Source organism: Hipposideros armiger, unplaced genomic scaffold (assembly GCF_001890085.2).
Source record: "Hipposideros armiger isolate ML-2016 unplaced genomic scaffold, ASM189008v1 scaffold_14, whole genome shotgun sequence".
Lineage (NCBI taxonomy): Eukaryota > Metazoa > Chordata > Mammalia > Chiroptera > Hipposideridae > Hipposideros > Hipposideros armiger.
Genome location: NW_017731364.1, coordinates 3,527,734 through 3,550,017, shown reverse-complemented (window position 1 = coordinate 3,550,017; position 22,284 = coordinate 3,527,734). Strand labels below are relative to the sequence as shown.

General features: G+C 40.4%; 1 protein-coding gene across 4 annotated transcripts in view; it reads left to right on the top strand.

The window, feature by feature from the left end:
• IGF2BP2 (insulin like growth factor 2 mRNA binding protein 2) overlaps positions 1 to 22,284 on the top strand; it is a 173,043-nt gene that overhangs the window by 107,070 nt on the left and 43,689 nt on the right. For all 4 annotated transcript variants that reach the window (XM_019624037.1, XM_019624029.1, XM_019624044.1 and 1 more), the window contains exons 3-5: positions 17,453 to 17,501; positions 18,602 to 18,653; positions 22,208 to 22,271. In XM_019624037.1, the coding sequence (XP_019479582.1) occupies positions 17,453 to 17,501; positions 18,602 to 18,653; positions 22,208 to 22,271 (165 nt within the window). The remainder of the gene's footprint in view (positions 1 to 17,452; positions 17,502 to 18,601; positions 18,654 to 22,207; positions 22,272 to 22,284) is intronic.

The window sequence follows — 22,284 nt, the reverse complement described above, 5'->3', positions numbered from 1 at the left end:
GGGAGCTTCTGACTTAATTTCTGGCCAAGGCCTTTGAACTATACTTATACCCTCCCTTGGCCCTGATCTTTTAAATTTCAGTGTCTGGCCTCCCTAATGCAAGGATCAGCAATTTTTTTTTTTTTTTGGATAAGGGCCCATTAGTAAATATATTAGGCTTTGTAGCCCACATGGCCTCTATCACAGCTATTTAACTCTGCCATTGGAGTGGGAAAGCAGCTATGACACAATATGTAAAAAAATTGGTGTTTCAATAAAACTTTATTTGTAAAAACAGGCTTTGGGCTGGGTGTAGCCCATGGGCCATAGTTTGCTGACCTCGTCCAGGTCAAACACCTATTAATATCTACTCCTGATGCCCGTTTATGTAACTGATGGCCAGTCTAAATATGTAATGTTCATTAGTGCAGCCCATGCAAGAGATCATGTTTAGGACATGTGCAAGAACCTTGAGGGTTCCAGAGAATATTATGTTTTTGCTCTATCGACAAAGGAGGACTGCTTCAAAACTGGGCAAAAGCAGTTGTGTTCTGAGGGCCAGTATACTAGAGCAACATTTCCAAATTTCAGCCATCTGTGTACTGCTTTCGCGTTTCCTGCCCTATCTCTACTACCTGCACTGTTAGCTACTTAATATTCTCTTTTTAAAAATGATCCCCCTTTAAAAACCTTAACCTAATACTTTAAAGAGAAACTTTATATCATTTTATAAATGAAAGACCAGTACCATTTGCAATAAATAGAAAGTAACCATAAAAACAAAAATATACTGAAAACAAAGTGTTGTTATTAAAATCTAGTTACTGTCGCTAGTTGGAAGGTTTTAAGCATAACACTTTATTGTTTTTAAAGAGGGAGGAGAGTTGGTATTGCAGAGATGTTGAAGACTGTCTAGCCCCAAACTGAGACTTTTTTCTTGATGTGAAAAAAAATATTAGAAAATAAATGAAATGAGATGCACTGTTTTTTATTGCTGCATTTGCTCACCTCCTATGGTGATTACATGGAACTCTGTGTCTCATTTGCCACCTAAAAACACAAAGGACTGGCAATTTTGGCATGAGATGGACCTGTGTTCAAATTACTGGCATCACCTTAGGTTCCCCAACTGCAAAGTGGAAACAGTTTAACACTTAACCCACCTTCACTCATGCCCCCAAAAGTAGGAGTTAGGTATTGATTGTCTGGGCCAGGCTGGACGCCAGCATGGAGCTTTTAGGCATTGGAGTTGGTGTTCGTAAAGACCCAACACAATGACTGTCCCTTATATGGACACTGCTGTTGTCCTTGGAACCCCTGCGAATTCAAAATGTCTCTCTCTTACAGTTCTTACAATAGTACCTATGAAATTTCTGTAGTTGGCCCTATTGCATCACAGCTGAGGCTTTGGCCAAGTTACTTAAATTCTCTTGTGGCCCCACTGACCAGTGTGAGAGTTAGATGACGTGTCAAATACTTTCTAATGGTAAATTCTGCCCTGGTTTATCATTGGCAGTACCTTGGGTGGTAGGTTTTGGCGTCCTGTCTTCCCCACTTCCTGGACTGAGTTCCTGGAAGGCAGAGACTGTGGTGGTGGTGGTGGTGGGCTTCTGTCCACATCACCCATTTGCATTTGCAGCTTGTGCAAAACTGTCAGTGAAGGGAATGGAAAATGTCATTCCTGTTTATTCTCACTTGCATGTTCTCTGCCTCCCAAGACCAGAGTTTTTGGCCTTATAAACTCTAATGAATCTTGGTGGTTCCTACCAGTATGCTAGCTCGAGCTGTCCCCATTGGTGCAGGCCTGAGATGAAAATGGGTCTCCTTATCCTCTGCTGACTCCAAGTGCTGCTTGGGTTCGTGCATGTCACCTCCCGCAGTTGCATTCTACACCATTTGCCCTTTAGCTGGTTAATTCTCTGTCGTTTCAAAGCTTACCCTCCTCCTCCTATGATCCTGCCGATTCACAATCTTTCCCTTAGAACGTTTGTTTGTTATAGATGTTTTTACAAGTTCTTAGCCATGGGGTTCTTCTTTTCTTCTCGCCTTTACAAACCATTTTTCTTGGCTCACAGATTAAAGTCTATCTGTCGATGTCACTGAGTGAAGATTTCTAAAACTCTGAATCCTATTCTCAGAATAAGCCACTCAACAGCACAGAAATTCTTCCTTTGAAGGTTTTTTTTTGCCTGGACAACTTAGTGCTTGTACAGATTTCTATGAGACGAAAAGGCATCTGTTCTGTCCTTGAGGGAAGACTGCGGCAGGATTGGAGAATCCTCAACACTGAGGAGGGTTGTAGAAAGAGTCTCTCTGGCCCCAGAGGACTGAAGTAACCTGTTACTCTCACATATCCACATGGGGGCCCCACACCTGCAGTCCTGATGCCTAGTCCAACTTGCTGTGACCTCCCAATAGATTGGGAGATAAATATTATCAAACCCTCAGGGAATGCACTTTCTCTCAGAGCCTGTGGCCACCAAAGGGCGACAAGGAGCTGGTCAGAGACAGAGCGGTCCCTTTACATTGAGATGACCTGGTCTGACCAAAGTGGGTCGAATGGAGAGGCCCAATTACACGGGCTTAAAAGGCAGCCACACCTGCAACCTGTTTACCTGTATATAATCATCCCTGGAGCATGCAAAGTGCCGGATAGGGGGATGAACAAACCACAGGGCGGCAGAGTCTGGCTCGGTGGCAGAGACGTAAACAGAGGGTTGTGATAAATGCCACAAAAGGCATTTGCTAGGGGCTCGACCCTGCCAAGCTGGTCCGCCTCTCCTCAGTTAACATGAAATTTTGATCCTGGCACCTCATGTTAACCAGACATGACCTGGAAATGAAGAATGCCCCTCGGCCCCTATTCGGATGATCACGGATGGGGTGGCTTCCCTGAGGACCGTCATGGCGCTGAGTGAACACCCTCTCCTTAACCAGATGAGGGAGCTCAAGACAGCCAAGGGCATTATTCTCCCCACTACTGCTCCTCTCAGATTTCCCCAGAGAAGAGTGGGAGTGAATCCTTTATGAGAAGATGTGGGTGACATGGTCCTGGCATCTAAGAAGGCATATATGGCAGCCACGTCCCCAGAGAGGCCTCCGAGTTTTGTTGCTGTTGAATATAGAAAGAGGAAGAAGAAGGAAAAGAGGCATATTCTGTTTCAGCACAGCATAGCCGTAAGATTATACTACAAAACAAAGGCAAATTAGTTAAATCAGTGTTTATGGAATAGATGCTACAGAAAATATCAATAAGAGGTTCCAAACATATGTTGGGCAGTGGAACTATTATTGTTATAAGTAAATGGGGCATTACTTTGATGAAGGCATTATTTGTGTGGATTTAAAAAAGAAGAGTCCTGGTGTATTTGTTTAAAAAAATCAGTCACCTCATTCAGTCATACCTTCCACTAACCTAAAACACCCTTAATATTTTTAATAGATCTATCTGTTGCACTCAAGAGGTGTTGTAAATACCTGCTGGGAACTACCATTATATTGTAGCTGGCATGATGCCTTTAAGATAAACAGTTAACTTATTATTTAAGTGTACCTGACAGTCCTGGGAAAAGGGGGAGGTGAGGAATTATCAGTAGACTGCTCCAGTGGTGGGGTGCGCACAGCCACACAGGAGAGGGTAGAGTTTTCGGAACCACAAGGCTCTCTTCTCTGAGGAAGTAAGTCAGAAGAAAACAGCTTCTGCAGAGAAAGCGAATGCCCAGGGCTGTTTATGTGTCTCCCAGTGTTTCACTTGGTGTTCAGTGACTCTCTGTGGGGCTTGATGATCATTTGTGGGTCTAGGAAAGCTTAATCACCTTCATGGTTCAGCTCAAGAAGCAGGAGGCCTTTCCTAATCTCGCTCCTGTCAGCCTCTTCAGCCTGCTCTCTTGACCTTCCCTGGAAGCTTTCTCTGCTCCTAGGACTCCAACCAAATGCTCTGGCCGCCATGTCTCTGTGTACCTTATTCCCTTGATTTGGAAGGCCTTTCTGGACTCTCTATATCCTGAACCCTTACCTTTGTTCACCTGGCCCACTCTGCCTCCTACTGTCAGGACTGCTGAGGCATCACCTTTCCTGGGGGCCCTGCCAGGTTCTCCTGTCTCTCTGGCCACCCGCTACCCTCTAGCATGGCGCAGGCCTGTCTCCTGCAGGATGCATTGACTGCTTACTTGGCTACCTTGAGACTGTGCTCCTCCTGGTTGGGAACAGGCTTTGCACCTTCTGGTGTCCAACATGATAAATGCTCAATACGGGTTTGTCAAATAAATGAAAGAAGTTGATCAAACGAGGAATCACCTGCCAGAATACTGAATAAAAACAGGGAAGAATTCTGTGGAGTTTCCCAGGTGGGTGAGATGGGGTAGGTTCTTTAACATACGAAAAATGATCAATCTCATTCATAATTAAAATGCAAAGAAGATAGTTTTTTTCAATTATGAATGGGCAAACACCAAAATGTGATAAATGTTTTCAGACGTGTGGGGAAACAGCATTGCATTTGTATGCTGACTTTACAGATGCACAGCCCTCTGACCCAGTGATTCCACTTCTAGGAGCTTATCTTCCAAGATATACATGTGCAATATTAGATACATAGATAGATAGATACATACACACACACACACAGGCATTCATTCATTACAGCCTTTTTGTTTTTTGTTTTTTTGAAATAGCAAAAGATTAGAAACATCATATATCCATTAGTAGGGAACCAGTTAAATTAATTATGGTACATTAGTAAAATTGAATACTATACAGCTGTCAACAAGGATAATGTGGCTCTGTGTATATGGATATGAAGCAATCTCCAAGTGAAAAAAAGCATATACAGAGCATTAACATTTGTATTTGGGGGAGAGGGAAGAATATTTCCGTACATGCTTTTGTATAGAATACTCTGGAATGATAAAAAAGTGGTATCAAGAATTGGAGGGCTGGGGCCGACCGAGTGGCATGTTGGTTAAGAGCTGGCTTGGGACGCCAGAGAGCCCCGGTTCGGATCCCACATATGAGGGCCAGTGAACACTGCCCTCCACAGCTAAGATGCTGAACAACAGCTCAACCCGGAGCTGGGCTGCCGTGAGTCGCTGGCGACGGCGTAGGCTGCAGCCCCTGTGGCAGTGGATTGCCATGGGCTACCGTGTGTAGCCAGCAGCCAGCGTGAGCGGGCAGCTGCCGCAGTGAGCGGCCATCCAGAAGCCGGTGACTGATCTGCCTCTCCAGGGAAGAGCGCAATGATGGTGCCAACTTGGGCCAGTGAAGCAACGTCCTCCACAACTAGACTGAAGAACAAAAGGACAGCAACTTGTCTGTTCCCCTTCCCCCAATTCCCCAGCACTGTTCCCATCCCCCAAATCCCCAATAAAATCTTTAAAAAAAAAAAAAAAGAATTGGAGGGCTGAAGGGTAGGAGTAGACAGGTGAATTTTTCTACTTTTTTTTTTTCTATTTTGGTAGCTTTTGAACTTTGTGCAAAAAATATGTAGTGCTTATTTCTAAAAAAAATAATTTGTTTTAAAGACACCAGCTGAATGGTAGATGTGAGTGTTCAGATTTGCTGAGATTTGCAGAATCACTATATAAACATCACCAGGAAGAATTTTATGTAACTAAAATAAATGTTTTTCATCCTAATATCTCCCCACGCCCCCTCACCTCCCTGCCTCTGAAGTCCCTCTGACTCACCTGTTACCTAGACCACCAGAGTTGGAAAGGACCTTGGACAATTATCTTGTGATGTTTCCATTAAATCAAGCTGAACACCGCTGCTTTTCCTATAAATGTGCCATGCCTTAAACTTATCTGCTGCTAAAGCATGTTTGCTTTAAAAACCTGAATGTGGACTTCACAGAGTTATTTAGAGTTGCGATAACAAGTAGAGTGTCATTGCAGTACTAATTAACCAACTATGAATTATGAGCCAGAGCTCTAATTCTGTGTAGTAGAAACATAAGCTTTGATCCAGTGGTTTTTGACCTCAGTGGAGGCAATTACTAGGCTCCTCATTCTCAGTCCCATGCTAAGACCTATATACACCTATAGGAGGAAGTGGACAAGGCCCTCCTTAGCTCTCCATTCCTAGTGCATTTCATGAATAACATCCCTTCAAAATCCGGAGATTGTCGAAGAGTAACCCTGGCAGTAGCAAAAGGGTAAACACAAAGCTTTCTGCAATAAGGTGGAAGAGGAAAAGGGAGGAAATGGGATAAATTGTGGGTGTAAGGGTGGGTTGTGACACAGGTTCTAAGTCACAGAACCACTATTTTTGGATTGTAAGCCATCCAATTATAAAATACTTTGGACTTTGTCACCTAACTTATGTAGTGGGTTGTTAAAAAGTGTGACCCAAAGGAAATGCAAGATTTGTTTGAGATGATTTTTCTTTAATTCAATTTCTATTTGTAGCCTAAGGTAGCTGCTCCTTACAGTTTTGCTGCCAAAAAGAAGTGAATCTTATATTTGAAAAGAATCTTGTCTAACTGCGTGTCATCTTGTCTCAGCTGCCTCGTGCCTGAGGTATTAACCAGAGAGATTAGATGACTGACCCAACATCTGTCTGATAGCTTGTCCAAGGGACAGCTGGGATCCAAACCTTGGTCTCCGGCTCCGAGCTCAGCACGCCTCCCACTCTGCTGCTCTGTTGTGCTGAAATGATGGTAGCCTTTTGGTAACAATGAAATGCTTTATTAGGGGTGGGGAGAATTATCAAGTTAGAAAATCCAAGGAATACATTTAAATTTATATTTTTTCTTAAATCATGGTTCCCTAAGAAATTAAGGCCTTTTGCTTTGCTTATAAGACATTAGTAAATAAAAGGGTTTGCATTTCCACAAATATCTATGTTTGAATGCTACACATTTTGTATTTCCCACCAAAAAAACCAAAAGTACCCTGATTGAATGAAGCACAATAATCAAGGCGCTCTGAAATGAAGAAGCATAATCCATTGGTTTGCCAATCATACTTCTTAGTTTCTGAAATTATCGTGAAATGGGTGTTTAGCCTCAATCCTCAGACAGTTCTGTGTAACTTCAGTAGCTTCTCTCCTAGTTCAATGCTGGCTCCATGCAGCACCTTCTAATTGATTGTCTGGTTGTGACTTATTAGGTGACATCAGACTCATTCACATTTCATAGGAAAACCAGGTCCCACCTTTCCTGGGCGCATCAGGACCAAAGCTGGGAGTGAGAGATTCAAGGGGAGTTTGAGGGTGTTGTGCTTCTATCAAAATAACCCGAATGCCCACATTTGTAGGGTGCATGGCAGTTTACAGAGTACCTTCTCATAACTCCCTGAGGTTTGGTGAGGGCCAAATGAGAGGAGAGGGCAGAAGTTTATCACCATACCAGGGAGACCGGGACTCTGTAAACAGCTAAGGGGAGGGCACTGCTAAACTCCCTTCCCTCCCTCAATTATGCTGCTGAGGACCTGGCTCCACACAAAGAAAGGAACTTCATACTAGAAGTAGTAGGCAGCCCTGGGCTGCATCCAGGGAAGGGAGGAGATAGGAAAAGAAACCTGAAGCGGTGGTAGCAGGACTTCCTCTGGTCGCCTCCTGAGCCAGGTAGGTGGCTCACCTTGATTCAAGTCAGGCTTCCACTCCTGTATATAACTTCTCAGTGATGGGTCCTGCTGGGGCCCACCCAGCTAATGGTGCTGGCTTGAGAGGAAGTGATGAAAAGTCAGAAACCAACTGAGACAGATGCTCTGTTTACTGTCTTTGTGAGACAGGGAACCGAGAAGAGAGTATGAATTAGCAGCTGAAAGGAAGTTCATGTTTAAGCGCCTGAGACATTAGCCCCGTCGAGTACATTCCTTCATTCATCAAACTTACTGGGCGACTGCTGTGTGTGCTGGTCACCAGGTTAGAAGCTGTGGATGTGCGGGTGTAGGACGTGCACCGTACAGGAAGGATATAGTTCAGGAATCTTGCGTTTCTGTCAGCACCACTGGAAACATTTCTCGGTGTAAGTCAGGTCTCCCCAAATTAGTTATAAATCAAATTTGTATGTTTGGAGTTATCTTCCTACTAATTTGCCTCTTTTCAGAATTGATGTAAAGGGATCTTAAGATGAATCCTCATTAAGATGATGAATCCTTTTTAAAATAAGAATAATTTATATGCCATCTTTCCCCAGCTCATTCATCCATCTTCAAAATTGGCTTTTTCAAGATTTTAAAAAGTGGATTTCATTGTATTCAAATCATGTAACATTAGCTCTAAGAGCTAATGATTTTCTTTTCTTTTTTCATCAGCACCTTATGAGATATCAGAGGTGTTCACTGATTTGTTTTTTGTGTGTTTTTTTTGTATCCTGTGGAGTGCTTTTTATTTTTTTATGGGTGTTGTTTGAGAAGTTATTTTTCTGATTCCTCCCCCAATTTTGAAAAATAACTTTCCTTATGATCTTTTTTATTGTCTCCAGCGCGCCCCTTCATGTAGCAGAGTTAAATGCCAAGGAGCAAACCCTGGGTAACAAAGAAAGCGTTAACAGCACCCCCTTTGTGGCAGTGCTGGTGTCCCACTGCTGTTATATCCAGAAATACCCGCCCCAACTTTAACTTCCCCATGGTGCTTGAAACAAGGACTGACTTGAGTGCTGCTATTTACTAGCTGCAGTCACATTATAAGGCTGCTGTACAGAAATAGGTGTTAAAAGATATTTGGTTCACTTCTAGCCAGAACCTAAAAATACGAGCTAGGAAACAGCAAGGATAGCCTTTTTCCTTCAAGATTTCATTGGATCGAGGAACCAACTCTAGAATACGTTCTATTGTTTTATTGAAATTAAGTAGAGAGGACTAAGGATTGCTGAGGTCAGTATTGTTTTTTTCCTTCCTAGAATATAAGCAGCACTAGGACATTTTTGTTTTGTTCACTACTATACCCGAAAACCTAAAACCAAGTACTTAACTTATCATAGGTGTTCAGTGAACATTTGTTAAGTGAATTTGGAAAAGTTTTTAGTGTAATCTTAGAAATCATTCTGTTCTCTCAAATCAGATAAACTGCCCAGTATTTACCCTCCAGTCAGAACATTGGGAATGGGTGGTTTGGGTGTTCACACCACCCCAGTCCTCAGCGTAGATGAGATGTCACTCTTGTGTGAGATGGTGAATGCCATTTGATTCAGCATGGCCTGGGGAAGGAGTTCTTTTATAAGGGAGGAGTGCGTGATTTGGCTGACCCTCTCCTGCCTGGCTCTGCTGACTTGGGGCTTAGGGCTGTATTAGAGATGAGTTTAATTTTCCTTGATCATCATCATGACTACAATGAATAAGATCAAAGTCGTTTCTAACTGCTGGGAATAGTTAACTTCTATTCAGAAGTCAAATGCTGTTGGTTTATCACTCATTCCCAGACAATTGAGGACTCAAAGCTTCTGGCTTGAATTTTTGTTAATTGTGAAGCTGTTTCTTCAGTTAGCCAAGACATGCTGTTGTACTTCTTGTCTTCAGGAAATAAACCACCACATGAGCCACAACATCTGATCATAGGAAGTGTATGCAGTGGCTACTGTGTCAGGAAATGTCTTCCTCTGTGTTTTCCAGTCAGCAGCCTATTGTACTGAGCTGATGAGCATAAGCTGGACTGAAAGAAACTGGCTTGGTTGGAGACCAGTCAGTGTCTTCAATAAGCACGTGTTCTTGTTATAGTTGGAAGATAGAATATGAGCTGGAGTAGGCCAGGAAAAAGAAGCCAGCTGTCAGCAGCAAATACTTCTAGTGAATTTGCTGATTGCTGGGCACCTGCTGTATTCTAGATGCTACTTGGGCTGAGGAGGGAAAAAAATGAAAAAGACACAGGGAGGGAGGGAGGGAGGGAAGCAAGGGACAGATTTGAGTGCTATTTGGAGAGTTAAAGGAGACAGTTATTTGAAAATGAAGAGTTGCTGAAAGGACAGCACAGTTGTTGGTGACAAGGCACATGGCTCCTTTTGCCTTTACAGAGATGATTTTGTATTTACCATGTGCCACACAAGGCAAACATTTATATACTCAGATTATAACTTGTATTGCATCATGTATATATGTTTATTTGGACTCAGATTATGACGTGTTTGTTTTTACCCTGGTTAGTCTTAATCACAGATAATGAGTCGAAAGCCTTATAAGGGTAATTAATCACTTCTCTAAAAACACAATTCGGTTTTGTTAGCTGGACTCGTCACAGCAGAATACAAGCATTAAAGAAAATGCTTTCAGTTCTCACTTGGTTTAGATCTTGAAAAGATGGAAGCCGGCGTGCAGATTTTTGGCTCGCAAAGACTCAGCCTTACCTCTCATCTGTCTGGATCCAAATGCATGTTGGTGCTCAGGCACACATGAATGTCCTAACCTTCTGAGGACTTTGTCTGACTGTCTGGGATTCACTCCACCTTTCTCCATTCAGCAATCCGTGTCTTAGGGGAGAGTTCTCAAACCTTATCTTGCCCACGGAGGTTCAGCACAGCCCTGGTTGGGGCCGGTGATCATAATATTATAGCAAAGGCTTTACTAGGCTTGCAGGTATGTGCAGCTCCCAGCATGGGGCAGGAGAGCCTGTCAGCCAGGAGTCCCCTGACCCTGTGAAGGAGTTTACTAGTTAATGCTTTTATTACCCTCTCTAAAAAGCGTTTATATTTGGGTGAATTCTCTTAAGGAGCAAAGAGTGAGCCACTACAGTGAAATTTCCAAAGTAACCTTTCCTGGAGGAGATGTTTTTGGTAAGAGTCTGCAGTGAGGTTGACACTGAGGCGAAAAAGCTGGAAATTTATCCCTAAGACCCATTTTCCTAAGATTTGCTTGAGGGGGCACATCTTGTCCAAAATTGATTGAACTGAAATATATACATGAGATGTAAATTTATTGACGAATCGACAGTTGCAGAATGATATTTTAAGAGCAAAGATTTAAACTCATAGACCACAAGTCAAAAATATCACTCCCCAGCTTGAGACTCAGACAAGGAACTTATCAACTCCTCAGTTTACCTATCTGGAAAATGGGGATAACAGTGTCTACTTCACAGGGGAGTGGTAAGGTTTACATGAGATGCTGAGCACCCATAACTGTAATTAATAGTGGTGGTTTGGGGAACGTTCCTGCTAAAAACACTGTGACGAATGGTTTTAGGTGTATCTCTGAAACTTTATTAGATTTTATCAAATTAAATAACTGGGAGAATGGGGAAGAGATAGTGGTCAGTAAAGCCCATGGAGAAGTTCTGGTAAAACTAGAGTTAAAACTGTATTTTTTTCTCTATATTGTCACAAAATGAATTAAGGAGGGGGATGGTGGATATGAAAGATGGTATTATCTGTAGAGAATTGTACACAAACCTTGATAAGAGCGGTCACAATTTTCTTAAGTCAAGGCTTTTTGTTTTTGTTTTAATTTCTTAAAGAAGTCTTTGACAAAGAAACATATTAAGGCTTCCGCCTGAATAGCTGTTTAGATGTTTCGTCTTCCTTCACTTGAAATACTTCTACTATTTACCACTATTCTAGTAAAAGGAGCCCCTTTGCTAAAAACTGAACATGAATTAATAAAGAGAAAATCTTAGATATTGACTTCCTTTTTCAAGAGCTAAATATTAAATCTCTGAGAAATCTGGTTATCTACTTCATTAGACCCGTGTATGGTGGTTTCGATCTACAGTCAAGCATAACGATTCCTTTTAACAGGAGGTGGGTTTAGCCTTCCTCTTATACCCGTTTCAAAAGATGTATAGAGTCCTGCAGCTGGAACGAAACTTAATGTGGTCATTTAATGCAAATTCTACTCACTATACTCCAACCCTAGAGAGAAATTCCTTCCCCATCTTGCCCAGGAGTAGCAGCCTGACCTGTCTTTTCACGAACATCTAGTCATCATCTAATTATGCCATTGGCTTTTCTCTTTTGTCCTTCTACCTCTTTCAACAAAAATTAAGAATCCCTGATGTTTTTCTCAGGAGGAAAATCCAGAATTGTGTAAGCAACCTCTTAAAAAGTCAAGGCCTTTTTAAGAGCCAGTAGACTCTTTGAGAGCAGATGGGAGGTAAATGAAGTACAAAGTCTCAGACTTGCTTATCTCATTCACTGATTTATGTGCCATTCAAGCTATGGACTTTCAAGAGATCCTGTGCCTGAATGCTCTTGAAGCATGAGTGTGTTAGAGCCGCTTGGGGTTTATTGTTTTGTGGACATGAGTTTATAGAGTGAGGTAAGTTACTGGTTTCATAACTGCAATTCTCCTGACTCAGAACCCTTTCCAACGGGTCACCACGATATCTGATTTAATCCTTTTATGATTTGGCCCATAACATTGCTGCTATTCACAAGGACTTTACTTGGATCATGTGGTGTTTTTTTCCCCCCTAAAAAACCCAAAACCTATTTTTGTTCATTTTTCAACAGTTTTTGTGTTGAAAACATTTTGTTTTCTGACAACTGTTTTACTACATTTATTTTATTTTTATTTTTTTAAGATTTTTCTTGGGGAATTGGGGGAGGGGACCAGCTAAGTTGTTGTTCTTCTGTCTTCACTGTGGAGGGTGCCAGTCACCATCTGGCTGCCCGTCGGCAGCTCATGGCCTCTTAGCTCAAGGTGCTGAGTTCAGTCTTAGTTGCGGGTGGGCCACCATCCCATGCGGAGTCGAACCAGCAGCTTTGTTGTTAAAAGCACACACTTTATCTTCTGAGCCATCTGGGCGGCAGCTCAGCTCAAGGTGCCAAGTTCAGTCTTAGTTGTGGGTGGGCATAGCCACCATCGAACAGGCAGCCTTGTTAGGAGCACATGCTCTCACCAGCTGAGCCATCCTGCCACCTGTTAGTAGCTCAGTGACAGCTCAGCTTGGGTGCAGCGTCACTGGCCCGTGTGGGAATCAAACTGGCGGCCCTGTTGCTCAGAGCTTGCACTCTTAAACCAGCTCTTAACCAACTAAGCCACTCCGCCAGCCCTTATACTACATTTATTTTATTAGATTCCATAGAAGCCAAAGGCAATTATTATTGTTAATAATTTTGTAACAAAGTAACTAAACAATTTGTTTTATTGACTGTTAATCATTCTCTGTGTGTGTGTGTGTGTGTGTGAGAGAGAGAGAGAGAGAGAGAACTTTAAAAGACAGTAGGGTAGAGGATTGGATTTGGCTCTCCCCAGTTATTCATTCGCTCCTAGAGGAGCCCTTGGTCCTAGCTCAATTTAGCACAGAATGTCCCTTGCACAGACTGTTCGGAAGTTTTAACTGGAACTTTCAGAACTAATGAGGACTGGGTAGCAGATAAAGTGCCTCAAACAAGTACTAATGAGGGTATGGGGTGCAGTGAAATCTGACCATTGCACTAGAGGACAGGGTGGGGAGGAGAGCTCTGGTAGATTCAGTCTCTGCTCTGCCACAGTCCTTGGAGTTGGTGAGCACACATACCTCTCTTACAGGTAATGCACAATCCATGATTCTGTAATTTCCCTTCAAGATGAAGACCATGAGTCTGTCATCTGATGGAGCTCAGAATGGCTATAGAAGCGAATGGAACCTAGTTGGATAGAGTCTCTCATTGAACCCCAACACTCTCTCATGGGACTCTCTTTGCTTCCTCTCTTGCTTCTCTTGCACTTTAGGGATCCTTCAAGCCTTAGCTGGTTCCATTTTCAAATGGAACCTGAGATTCTATGAGCTGGGTTCCCACAATTTACTTGTAACTTCATTCTCTACTCAGGCCCCCAGCATGGTCAAGGCTTGGGTTAGAGTTCCCAAGGTGGCCACTGATCAGACTTGTGACTAATTGACCATATGCCTAAAATTTATGGCATTATCTTCCCCACATGCAAACAGGCATTTTACTTTTTTTTTCTTTTTTTTTAGTACAGATGAAATAGTTCTCCAGAATCACAGAGATTTCTCAACTATTAAATATGATTTTATTTTCCCAGCTGGTGACCTAGTTATTTTAAGCAACAAATTCTACCCATACAAAATAATTTCTGCTAGGCCCTTGAAATTCCTAACAGTGGACATCTAGTTTATCTGAAATTCATTCAGTTGGAACCTCCTGTTTCCTTTGGGCATTTACAGTACAAAGATATAATGATATAATTCTTAAAAACTGCCCTGAGGCACATAGAGTATTTTGAAGAGCCTGGGAAACTATCAACTACATTAGAGGTAGGAGAGCTAGGGTTTAAGTGTATTTTGTTTCATCGTTTTTTATTGGTAGTCTACACGTGTATACCACTATCACCAGTTAACCAGAATATAGAATCAGCTAGTAGAGCCTGTTCCCCAGCCAAGCCAGATGGCTGTAGGGCTATACAGCTGATCCCTAAACAATGCGGGAGTTAGGGGCACCAACCCCCACACAGTCAAATCTGTATGTGACTTTGTCTTCTCAAAATGTAACTAGTTGTCCCTTGTTATCTGTAGGGGATTGGTTCAGGGACCTCCATTGATGCCCAAATCCGCGGATGCTCAAGTCCTTGTATAAAATGGCGTAGAACAATGCATACAGTTGTCCCTCTGCATCCATGAATTCCCAATCATGGATCGAAAATACTCTTTTTGATCCGTAGTTATTGAATCCACGGATGTGAAACCTGGGGGCATGGAGGGCCAACTGTATATTTATTGAAAAAAAATTTGCGCGTATAAGCTGAGCCATCCTGCCACCTGTTGGCAGCTCAGCGGCAGGCAGCTCAGCTCGGGCTGGGAATCGAAACGGCAACCCTGTTGCTCAGAGCTCGCACTCTTGAGTGAGCTCTTAACCAACTGAGCCACTCAGCCAGCCCAGGAGACATCAGTGTTTTAGACCCATTAGTTAGGATTTGGGATAACCTGGACTGGGTAGAGTTTGATTAGTTATGCACTGTGAACAAAGCGTTTGCCAAATAAATTAATATTCTGCCAAATAATATTTCAAGAATATCTACACTAATTATGGAAAAGGTGAGGTGTTTGGGTTTTGTTCTCCCTTTTTTCTTACTTAGCAGATTCCTCTATACTTTTAAAAAATAAGTCTTGTATATATTTATTAAAGCAGCCTAGTAGGAGTTTTCAGTTGTGAATTTTTAAAAGCAAGTAAGACATAAATACATTCTCATTTTTAAAAAAGCATGTAAGACAGACGTAGCTAAAATAAAAAGTACATGTCCCCTTTTACCAACCAAATTTGCTTGTAGCTACCTTTTTCTATGCACTTATGTATACACATATTTAATAACATGTAGTTTTGTTTTGTACACTTAAAAGACAGAATCAACTTAATCTATAATTAGCTCTCTTCTTGTAATAGCGTGCTTTGGAGAGGTCCCTGTGACAGTGCAAATATGTCTACTTTGTTCTTTATAACAGCTGTATAACGTTCCATATTATGGCTATACTATGAATTACTTTCTCCCTGTTGGTGGATACTTATATTTTTTGCAATCTTTGTTTTTTACAAGCAGTGCTGTAAAAAGATAGTAGCTGTCTTTGTTCAAATCTCTTGGTGTGCATGCATGAGTTTCTTCCAGTAAGATTTCTACCAGTAGATTCTTGGTTAACAGAGTCAATGTTTACACTTGAAGATAGCAAAAGTATTTTTCTTGAGAAATATTCAGTTTTCTTACAGATTCAGATGCCTTTTCCGTAAATAGTTAGGCTTGTGACACCTTCTGTGGAGCTTTCCATGTAGCCACTCTGTGGGGTGGTGTCAGCAGTTTTACTGTGAACTCTTGCCAAAAGCAGTGTCAGAATAGAGCCTTCATAGCATAAAGGTAGAAATTAGTCTTTGGTTCTTTTTCCTCGGTCCTGTCCTGATAAAAGATTAGAGGTTCTACAGACTGGCTTGTATAGTCATTTAAGCAGCCCTAGTAAAGCATGAACTAGGGCTGCTTAAATGACTCATTTTTAAGAACTAAGAGAAGACAGATGTAGTGTAGGGGATCTATGCAAGTGGTGGCCCCCCTTTCATTCAGTAAAGATCTGAGAAAACTGGAGCCCCCATTTACTTCATTGTTTCCCTGTTTTCTCTATCTGTATACCTCTCTCTTTTTCTCTCTTCTTTATTTTCTCTGTAGGAATGGTAACATCTCTTTCTGGGACTATTGCCCAGTTTAAAGCATGAAGAAACATGTGGCTTGTACAGCCACTATTTGGCACCTCTGACACTAGAAGGAAAGAAAAAGTAATGGGGGTACACTGTGGTCATCACATCCCTTCTCTTGCAACCCCCAGAATGGATATTTATGGGATTTCAATGTCAAGCCCTTCCATTAAAATGACCTCTGTCATATTTAAATGCTGATTTGTGTTTTCTTTCCAGGATCTAAAATAGTCTCAAAAGATGGAAAACTTCTTATTCTCATATTTCTATCCTTTTCTATATAATTTTAATGCTTAAATAAAAATAAGAAACCATCTAAATAACTCAGTTATTAGACTGGCAGGATGTCCGGGGGTGCAGGGGAAGGAGGGAAATCCTCTGAACAAAAAGTCAGGAGAAGGCCCAAATGTCCACCAATAGTGATGGGTTAACTACACTTCAGTACATCCAGATAGCGTAATACACTCTACCAATACAGAAAGATTTTCAAGATAATACTGTTAGGTGGGGGGAAAAAAAAAAAAGATGCAGCAAGTGTGTAGAATATGCAAATACTTCTGAAAGAAAAGGGGGAAAATAAGAATTTATATTTGTATTTGCTATTATAATATTTGCATGAAGAAACTGAAGGATACAAAAGCAAGTAAAAATGTTTTATTTCTGTAAAAGATGAGGAAGGGGGTGAGTGAGAGTAAGACATTTCACAGTATACCTTTTGATAGTATTCTAATTTTTGAATTATGACTTATCCAGAAATAAAATTTTTACTAAAGAGATTTGCTCTGTTAGATAAGAGGTAAACTAAATCTGATCTTGTTTAGCCCATTATATGTGTGATTTTACCCATCATGTTTGAGCCTATGTAACTTTTCAGGTAGGGTCAGTTGCAGGACCATATTTTGAGGAGGAAGGTGATAATTCTATAATTAGAACCTGTATGGCAATTTAAATGTCAACTGCTTTGGTAGGAAATTGAAAAGGCAGATCTGCATTTAAACTGTTTCTTTAGCTTGTTTGAACTTCTTGGTTTTGTTTTTTATTTTTTTGCCAAAAAATTGAAAACCTTAAGACATGATGGTCATGGGAATCTCTTGCTGATGCTTCGGTGAAGACAGTGAGAAAATGAACTCAAATTATGGTCTTAGCCTGTCTTTGTTATTTTTTAATTTTCTTAATTAAAGTTTATTGGGTTGGCAATTGTTAGTAAAGTTACATAGGTTTCAGGTATACAATTCTGTAATACATCATCTGTATATCACATTGTGTTCACCACCCAGAGTCAGTTCTCCTGACATCACCATATATTTGACACCCTTTACCCTCATCTACCCCCCACCCCCACCCCTCTAACCCTCTGATTGTTTTTGTTATTTGATTAAGTCTGTGTCCTAGAGAAAGTATGATAGACAGTCTGTGCTTTTATTTTTACAGGAGCAGGAAAATTCAGATTCGAAACATCCCTCCTCATCTGCAGTGGGAGGTAAGCCAGTGTCACTTCTGTATTTGTCATCTTCCAGCTGTCTTTCCTCATCTTGTTTTTTAATGGGTTAGCAAGACATTTTCTCCCTCTCTTAGTTCCCTTTCAATTTAGGAATTAGAGGTCCTCAGATTTACCCACAAATCCTCTGGGTTTTGTGTCTAACTTTCTCAGTACCCTGATATGTATGATCTGTCCTGAGTTTGGGATCATATCTGTTCCTTTCCTTTTGTAGGATGTGCACTTTGATCTCTCATGTTCTGTCTTCTTAAGCACCAAGCATCAACAAACTGAAACAAAACGTATACCTGCTTTGTGATTTTTCTTTCATGATTTTGTAAGACTTTTACCTTTCCAAATTATGATTTTGAAAAACAATAAAACCTATGGACAACCGATCAAAATAGAAGGTTCTTTGTTCGTTTGAGCAGGTTTTTTGTTTATTTTTAATTAATTGCTATGAGGAACAGTTAAGATATATGTTCTGAATTGTAAAACTTCTTATAAAATTGCTACATTAACATAAAATAAGATAGAATATGAGGAGTGGCTTTATTGCATTGTTTAAAAACAAACTGCCTGCTATTTTATTCCCCAGCCCAAATGGAATCAAACGAGCCATAAAAGAAAGAATATTCTGATATGTTCACTACTTAAAAAAGAAGTTTTACTATGGAAACTGTCAAGCATGCGTATCCCATTGCTTTATAAAATAAGGAGATTCCTAGAGGAAAACCAAAGGAAAGTGGTTAAATCTTCCAAGAAGGAGAAGTGAGCCTTGTACTTTATTCTGCTTCTCATTTCAAGAGTAGTAAGTGGGTTCCAACCATTGTGATGAATGTGATTAACAGTTACTAAGACTCTGAAATTCTGCCCTGCCACTTCAGTGAACAAATTACTTGGGAGCCAATAAGCAAATGAAAGCCCCATATATTTAGTCAGTTCTAATTGTTTTTATGGAAGACCTGAAATATCAATTTAATTAGATTATTCCAATAATAGTCCTTGTTTTGCTTTAATTCATTTGCCGGGGGTATCACTGTACCGTTTTTTGGGAGTGCGATCTCGTATTTCCATTCTGACATTGAAGCTTTCTTTTTCAGGTGTTGGATGGACTTTTGGCTCAGTATGGGACAGTGGAGAATGTGGAACAAGGTAATAAATGAGGAACTCAGCCTGCTGGATTTTGGGAAGGATATTATCTCTTAATTCTTATAAGCTGGGTCAACAATGGGGAGAAATAATTAAGTTCAAGATTCTTTTGAAACAAGCTTCCTAGAGTGTATGTTTGCGTATATAAGTGTGAGAGCTGCCTATATCTAGCTTTCCATATCGTTATAACATGTTTTTTTCAAGGAATATGATTTTCAGGTAATTTTTTAATACTCTGTAATGTGCTCAAGCACTGGACAAACTGTCAGGCTGGGGTAGGCGTAATTCACTTGGAAATAATTGGATTTGTACTGTTACAACTTTCCTCTTCCTGGATAAGGAAAACAAATACCTAATGTCTTGGACTGAGTGTTTCCCGAGAAGTAGGACTCCGACACCAGAATCCCCTGGAGTGCATATGAAAATGCAGGTTCTTAGGGCTCACCATAAACCTACAAAGTAAGATTCTATAGGGCAGGAGTTCATGAATCTGTATTTTAAATAAGAACTCCCAAATGATTGCTCTGTGTTCTCAAGTTTGAGAGCCACTGTCTTGGGAACAGGTTGTAAATGCCCAGAAAATATATACTCTTCTGCTGCCCTTATATTTACCTTTAAAACATGAAATACTATGATTTTAATGATTTTAATGCTGATATCTTATGTAGCTCTTTAAGAGTCCTGGAAAAGTAGACTCCAAGCTCCTGTATGACAAGAAGTAACATGTAATAAAAATTAATTTTGTGTTGACTTTAAAAGCAGAATGTGAATTAAGTCACTTATTGACCATGAGCCCTTGGAAATGTCACTTAGCCTCACTGATTCAGTCTCCACATGTGTAAAAAAGGGAGAATAATTTCCACCCTTCCTGTATCACTGAATAGTTGGCACCCAAAGAAAATTCTGTGTAAGGTATTTGTAGACAATGGAGTCGTACATAATCTCAAGGGATTATAAAGGTTCACTTAGGAAAAATCACAGAAAACCTATTTTCTCATAGAGAATCTGTTCTATTTGCCAGTATAATTAATATAATAGTTTTAACATAGTGATTATTCAGATGTTCTCCACTCCATGAATATTAAAAATATCATTATTCAATTTCATGCTGCTGATTGCCCATGCCCAAAAGTGAAGGGAAAGAGATCAGAAAGAAGACATGATTTACAGGGATTCTATTTCTCAGTTCTTGTTCTTTCCTTCATCATGGAAAAGAAGACATTTTAATAAGGATTGGATATAGGAGGCAAGATGGCCTTACAGACATGAACCTATAAAAGTTACTGGCTGAGACCATATTATAAATTCAGGACAAGGTCATGCAAGGAGGAAACATTTCAGGTCCCTGGGGCACTTCACAGCGTCTAGGGTACCTGTGCCCTGGACAGCATGCAGTTTTCAGCGGCCTCACAACTACAGGATAGAAGTGTTGAGCTTTTGTTCTATTTCATAGGTGATTCCTGTCTCAGCAGGAAAGCATTTCCAGTAGTTTTAAGAAGCTTTATAGAGCTTTCATGTCCAATGAAATAAATTATTTGAATGGAGCTCAGTTCTTTCCAGAATCAAACAACTGTCCAATTTCCTGAAGACAAACATCTTTGAAGAACAGAGAGTATGACCAAGAAGTGAGAACAAAACCAGAGAAATCTGAGAGTCCTAGTGGATAGTTTTGTTCAGGAGGGTCAGACCCAGCCCTTTCTCCCTCTCTGGGAGACTGCAGCCTCATTTGTAGCACTAGAAAGCAGCAAATAGGAAACTTCTAACATTCTGTATGTCAGCACTGAGAAAGGACGGTTATGGGCTGCACACCCCCTGTTTTACACTGTGAAGACTTCTCTGGGTAAGTGTGAATTAGAGAGCAGTTGGAACACTCCCCGGGCAAAGGCCAGGGCTGGACTCACCTTTATGACACATACATCTCTGTCACAGTTCCATCCTGAAGATTACACATTCCCTCCCCACAAAGGCTGCGGCCACTTTGAAGTTATTGGATAAACAATATTTTTAACACTGGTCTTTCACCCTTTTGAGAATCTTATGCATATTATAAACCAGAAAAATTCATATATCCACAGATTTGAATCTTTGGGTAGGATAGGAAGAGTCAGTTTATAGACTTTCCTGAAGCTCTAGATTGATCCACGATTAAGAATCCCTACGCTATAGTGTGGGAGTGGAGTCAAGGGATTTGTAATAGATACGTATGATATTGGGGGGAAATGGGGCAGCGGATTGGGGGAGGGGGGTTGTCACTTTGAGGGGTAAAAAGTATAACAATTGCACTGTGTTGTACAGCTGAAACTAATTCTAAAAAATGTGTATTTCATAATAAAAAAATAATTAAAAAAAAAAAAGAATCCCTACACTAGCGCCCGATCTCGTCTGATCTTGGAAGCTAAGCAGGGTTGGGCCTGGTTAGTACTTGGATGGGAGAATCCCTACGCTATAGGGTTTTATTATTACTTTGAGAAGCAGCTTTGTTGTGGTTTTCTGGAATCATCCTTAATGTTGTTGTTAACTCCAAGTCTCCCAATAGCTTCGATGTTTTAAAGGGATGATTTGATTTCATCATGTCTACCTGTTTGGGGAAAACCAGTATTTTTTGCTTTTTACTGGCTTGGATTGAGAAAGTTTTATCTTGCCTTGTGAATTTATTTTTAACTTCTGATTTTGGAAGAAGAGGCAAGCAATTATGAACCAAGATAAGCCAGCTCGCAAGAGTGATTTCTTATTAGCCACTCTTAGAATTTTTGTGTTCTCTCTGTTAGCCAAGTGCGTTGGCACTGTCAGCTGTATTTATTTATTGTACACAGGTACTAGGTTTAACTCAAAGAAACAGTCAAGGAGTTCAGTCAAAGGGAAACAAATAGTAATAATTCAACCTTATCAATGAGGGAAGAGTTGAAAAATTCTTATTATTTTATACATATATCCAATTATTTAAAACTAAATGCAAATTAGAACAATTAAAACATACCTTGATAGTGGTACAATAAATTAATACAAACTTCTAAGAAGGTAATCTGAAAATATGCATTAAAAGCATTGTGGGGTTTTTTTTACCCATTTATTTTCTTCTGTGATTAGCCAAAAGTAATTCAGAGGAACACAAATTAAATGATGTTTGCAACAAAGATAGTTTTTAGCAACATTAGAATAGGAAATACTGGGAACACCGTATTTGTCAATAATTGGGAACAGTTAGGAAAAATCATAGCACATTTACTTATTGCAATTTTATGTAGGCATTAAAAGTAAAATATACCAAAAACTGTACATATACATACACACAGGCAAAAGTGTTTATAAAATAAGTGAAAATATAGCTTTTGAGTTTTATGTACAATTGATTACAAAATGTACACACACACACACACACACACAATTGATTACAAATTACAATGAATACACACAAAGAAAGTTAGAGATTCAAATAATTCTCGAGGCAAGGTAATGAATTTTTTTTTGCACTTTTCTCTAAAGTAAGTCTGTTTACATTGAGCCAGAGGATGACAGCTTTTTTTCCTATGACAATGTAGTTTTTGCCTCTTTCCTAGTCAACACAGACACAGAAACTGCTGTTGTCAATGTCACATATGCAACAAGAGAAGAAGCAAAAACGTAAGTAGATTTG